The sequence below is a fragment of the Vigna unguiculata genome, chromosome 7 (assembly GCF_037176805.1).
Source record: "Vigna unguiculata cultivar grain cowpea cultivar isolate G323 ecotype 2 chromosome 7, ASM3717680v1, whole genome shotgun sequence".
NCBI classification, from domain to species: domain Eukaryota; kingdom Viridiplantae; phylum Streptophyta; class Magnoliopsida; order Fabales; family Fabaceae; genus Vigna; species Vigna unguiculata.
In genome coordinates, this window is record NC_140798.1 from 41,766,291 (window position 1) to 41,772,290 (window position 6,000).

Genomic DNA, 6,000 nt, shown 5'->3' on the forward strand with positions numbered 1-6,000 from the left:
ACATTCAATTATTTATAGTTAATTTTAGTGTTTTTATTTATTATATATTTTTTCGTGCGAGATTATATAACTCTTCTTGTTTATGTTCAGTCGCTTCAATTTTTTTATTTATTTGGTAAGATGAGGAGAATTCATCTTCTTTATCCTTTCTTATCCTTAATATTTTTTTACTTAAGTAACTTTTTGTTTCATTTAAATAATTTTGAATGTGTTTCAATTGGTTCAAAATCTAAAAAATTTTCACAAAATTTAGAGATACTCTCCATCTTATCACGCATTTAGTTATGTTTTTTTTTCTTTTGTGCAGTATCCTGTATCATTAAATAGTTTGTCCAAACATTATTAAAATGACATTTCATTATTTTTACTTTCTAATATTTTTATGTCATCTTTTTCACCATCACATAGAATTTTATTTTAATTATTTTATATAATTACTCTTATTTCCTAATTCATTCTAAAAGAAGTGTAAAATTAGTATCACAATAATTTCATTATCATTATCTTCAAAAAATAAAATATTTAAAGTTAAACTTGAAATATTAGTAGTTTAATGTTTTTTTATGTATGATTTTATTTAAATAGTCTAAATATTTTATTATGATTTACAGAAAGGAACATTTGAAATATTTGTAAACTTAACTATTTGTTTTCTTTTTATAGAATTTTAAAAGTATTTTGTAATTTAATGAAGTTTGTCATTAACATTTTCAAAATTAAATGTTGTTTTGGTTGTTGTAAAGCTTTATTTATATGTGTGTAAAACTATATATAATTCTTAGAATTTTACCTATGTGTTATTTGATAACCTTATTTAAAATTTATACCATTTTTATTATAAATATTGAATATGTTGTTTAATTTGATAATATTATGTTATTTTTAATAAATATTTTTTATAAAATTTAATTAATTGACACTAAAGAGTAAAAAATATGAGGTTGGACACCAGTATTCCACTTACCTTTAGGATGAAGATAAGTTATAACTTTCATAATAGTCAATTATGGAAATAAAGATTAGCAAGTATTTTTACTTCGAAGTTGGAATAATATATATTTTTTAGTCCTCCTTATGTTCTCAAATTTTAGTAAATCAATATCAAATTATAAATTATAAATTAACATAGACGATTTTAAAATCTATACTAGGTTTTCTTTTTTTTACTCTAAAATTTGCTACTCTATAATTTTTAATTTTAATTTTTTCATTCTATAACTCCAAGTCTCTATACCTAAATAGTCCATATTTCCACTATCATATCTTCCACACCTTTTAAAAGTAATTATTTGTTTTTGAAATAAAATAATTACATACAATAAAAAATTAATGATCGGATAAATAAAGCCTACCAACAATAAAATTATAAAAATTATTATTTATTATTATAATTATCAGAAACTTTTTAACATAACAAAAACAAAAAACACACATGATATTTCCACTCTGTAGTTATAATGTTATTTCAAAATATAATACATCACACATAATAATAGATTTATAAACCTCTTTTTGTTGTCGTTCCTTGTCTATAATTACGACTTTTAGTAAATCAATAATAAAATATAAACTAAAATAGAAGATTTTAAAATCTATATTTGGTTTTCTTCATTTTTTTAACTTTAAGAGTTTCTGCCCTAAAAAAATTGATTTTTCCATTCTATAACTCCAAGTCTCTATGTACCTAATTAACTCATTGACTCATGTTCCCATTATCTTATCTTTCATACCTTTAAAAAGTAATAATTTTTTAAGGAAAACAATTACTTACAATTAAAATTATTAACGGAATAAAAAAGCCTACACTCACTAAAATTAAAAAAAATTATTTATATTTACATTTATAATAATAAAAATTTTATCACCACAAGAAAAAAAGTGAACACACTTAATATTTCCACTTTGTAGTTATAATGTTATTTCAAAATATAATATATCACACAATATATATATATATATATATATTTTGATAGATTTATACATATACTTTACTTTCTTAATATTTATACTATTCTCAAAAAGGACAAATATTTTGAATATAATTAAATTAATTATAATAAAAAACAATTAAATTAATAAAAAAATTATCATATTAATTGTTTCAATTAACAATTCAAATTTCTTAATTATAACAATTTAGAAATGAAATCTTTTTCTTTAGAGTGTGGGTTAAAAACATCATGCCTTTTGAAATCAAAACATATTCTTCAAATTTAACTATTCCTTCTGACATTGATAATTTGTAGGGAGAAGATAAAAATAGGTTGTTTATGAGTGATATAAAGTTAATAACTTATAAATGAATACTATAAAAATATTGAAAAAATCTAAAAAAAGGAAAAGACAGATTTAGATAATAACGTATGTCTCGTAATGACTAAAAACATTTGTGGTTTTGGATTCATGGTGCTCTAATATAAATGGATTTGAAACATCCTTCTTTGAGAAATAGTTCGCTAAACACGATTTCAAGTGTAGTATAATTAAAAATAAATGGAAAACATAAAATTTTCTATGATAGTATTATTTTTATCTTTTTTTGCATTTAGCTTTGATTTAACTCAATCAGCGGATTTTCAAATATCGCAATTTGGGGGAAAACTAAATGGAAATATTGCTAAGGTATGAACATTTGATATTGTGTCAAAAAGGAACTGAGATTGTTTGATGGAAAAAAAACATATTCCATCCCAAATTATAGGATATTTTTTGTTATTATTACAATCTTTTAATTGATTTGTTATTTTCTTATTCTTAAGGCTTTACAAAGTGCTTGGACTAAAGCATGTGCATCTACATCTGCTTCAAAAATTGTGATTCCAAAAGGGACATTTCAAATGACACATGTACTTTTGAAAGGTCCTTGCAAGGCTCCTGTTGAACTTTATGTTGATGGCACAATCAAAGCACCGGTAAAACCAGAAGACATGGGCGGTGACGAAATTCTCAGGATTGACTATGTTAACGGCTTAAGCATAACTGGTAACGGAGTCTTTGATGGCCAAGGTTCCTATGCTTGGAAACAAAATGAATGTTCAAAAAAAGCTAACTGCAAACTGCTTGGCATGGTAAATAACTATTGTTTCTTAAATTCAAATAAAATGTAACATGTGAATTTATCAAAATTATATTTAATTCATTTCTTTATTCTTTTATCGAATGTCACTAGAATTTTGCTTTCAACTTCGTCACCAATTCAATAGTTCGTAGCATTACTAGCAAGGATAGCAAACACTTCCATGTCAACGTTTTGGGATGCAAAAATTTAACTTTTGATGGATTTAAAGTAACTGCTCCACATAATAGCGCCAACACCGATGGCATCCATATTGGAAGATCAAATGGTGTGAATGTTCTTAATACAAACATTGCCACTGGAGATGATTGTGTTTCATTGGGTGACGGTAGTAGAAACGTTCTTGTCCAAAATGTGAAATGTGGACCTGGCCATGGCATTGCTATTGGAAGCCTTGGAAAATATAAGGAAGAAGAGCCTGTTGACGGTATTACAATTAAGGGTTGCACTTTGAAAGGAACTGACAATGGAGTGAGGATTAAGACATGGCCTAGTACTCCAGGAACAATAACAGTTACTAACATGAGATTTGAGGATATTACCATGGATAATGTTAAGAACCCTATCATCATCGATCAAGAGTATTGCCCGTGGAACCAATGTACCAAAAAGGTATTCAGGCTCTCACATATTTATGTACTAGTTGATCTTATTATTCAAGTTGCAAAATACTTCATATAGTACAACAAGATGGCTTAAAAGACTAGCTTATATCATTTCTTATTGTTGTGATGATGCAGTATCCATCAAAAATAAGGATAAGCAAAGTTATCATCAAGAATATTAAGGGGACTTCAGCAACTAAGGAAGGATTGATTCTTGCTTGTAGCAGTGGTGTACCATGTCAGGGTGTAGAGATATCTAATGTTGATCTCAAGTTCAATGGAGCTCCGGCAATAGCTGTATGCAGTAATGTGAAACCAAAAATATCAGGAAAGGTCCCTCCATGCACAACTCCGAATAATAAAAAACAGTAATACAAATTTGTTTAATAATCTATAAGAGTATTTTTCTTGTAGAATAAGAGTTGTAGTTGTAATTGTAATTCAATGTTAAATAAATACTTGAAATTAATTCAAGTAGAATGATAATTATGTATATAGTTCTTTTAATGATAAAGTGTTCAACTGTCTTATTGTAATGTATCTAACAAAAATTCTATTAGTTTTTCATGGTGTTGGAAAGTTTATGGAATGATGTAAATTCCATGTAGTATTTATTTTTCTAATGGTTTTAAATATGTTTAATTAATCTACGTTATTAAAATAAGAATTAATGATAATCTTATTTTTTATTTTATGAAAGCTTAGTTGAAAGAACTCTTTACTTCATAACATAATTCAAATGGTTAGTATTTTTAAATTCAAATTTTCTTTTATAATAATAAAATAATAGGTACAGTAATTATATTCAAAAATTTCCCATTTAGAAAATAAATTTTCAAAGTTGACCTTAAAAAATATAAAATTTTTTATTTTGATATATTTGCTATGTGTCTCTCTTATGAAATTTGTTATTAATATTATATTGAACTGTTACGTGTAAAAGGTCAACATAATAATTGTACATATCAAATTGTTAGGTTTGTTTAATATAGATATAATTCATTGACAACACTTGGTACTTATAATATTGATTACACATTTTCTTTAAGCAGTTTTATTATAAATATCGGTTAATAAGAGAGGTTTTAATTTTTACATTCAATTATTTATAGTTAATATTAGTGTTTTTATTTATTTTTTATTTTTTCTTGTGAGATTATATGAATTTTCTTGTTTATGTTCAGTCGCTTCAAATTTTTTATTAATTTGGTAAGATGAGGAGAATTCATCTTCATGATCCTTTCTTATCCTTAATATTTTTTACTTAAGTAACTTTTTGTTTCACTTAAATAATTTTTGAATGTGTTTCAACTGCTTCAAAATCTAAAAAATCTTCACAAAGTTTAGAGATACTCTCCATTTTATCACGTATTTAGTTATGTTTTTTTTTTTTTGCAATATCATGTATAGTTAAATAGTTTGTCCAAACATTATTAGAATTAGAACTGACATTTCATTATTTTTACTTTCTAATATTTTCATGTCATCTTTTTCACCCTCACATAGAATATTATTTTAATTATTTTATATAATTACTCTTATTTCCTAATTCATTCTAAAAGAAGTGTAAAATTAGTATCACAATAATGTCATTATCATTATCTTCAAAATATAAAATATTTTTAGTTAAACTTGAAATATTAGTAGTTTAATGTTTTTTATGTATGATTTTATTTATATAGTGTAAATATTTTATTATAATTTAAAGAAAGAAACATTTGAAATATTTGTAAACTTAACTATTTGTTTTCTTTTTATAGAATTTTAAAAGTATTTTGTAATTTAATGAAGTTTGTCGTTAACATTTTCAAAATTAAATGTTGTTTTGGTTGTTGTAAAGCTTTATTTTTATGTGTGTAAAACTATATATAATTCTTAGAATTTTACCTATGTGTTATTTGGTAACCTTATTTAAAATTTATACCACTTTTATGATAAATATTGAATATGTTGTTTAATTTGATAATATTATGTTATTTTTAATAAATATTTTTTATAAAATTTAATTAATTGACACTAAAGAGTAAAAAATATGAGGTTGGACACCAGTATTCCACTTACCCTTAGGATGAAGATAAGTTATAACTTTCATAATAGTCAATTATGGAAATAATGATCAGAAAATATTTTTACTTTGAGGGTGGAGATGGAATAATATACTCTTTTTTTTAGTCCTCTTTATGTTCTCAAATTTTAGTAAATCAATATCAAATTATAAATTATAAATTAACATAGACGATTTTAAAATCTATACTAGGTTTTCTTTTTTCTCTCTAAATTTTGGTACTCTATAATTTTTATTTTTTATTTTTTCATTCT

At 23.9% G+C, this 6,000-nt stretch overlaps 1 protein-coding gene across 1 annotated transcript; it reads left to right on the plus strand.

Annotated features, from left to right (window-relative positions):
- The first annotated feature begins 2,457 nt into the window (after window positions 1-2,457).
- On the plus strand, window positions 2,458-4,211 carry LOC114192608 (polygalacturonase-like). The gene is made up of 4 exons (XM_028082387.2): window positions 2,458-2,622; window positions 2,760-3,068; window positions 3,170-3,688; window positions 3,817-4,211. The coding sequence occupies exons 1-4, from the start codon at window positions 2,494-2,496 to the stop codon at window positions 4,051-4,053; spliced, it is 1,194 nt and encodes a 397-aa protein (XP_027938188.1). The 5' UTR covers window positions 2,458-2,493; the 3' UTR covers window positions 4,054-4,211.
- Window positions 4,212-6,000: the final 1,789 nt, after the last annotated feature.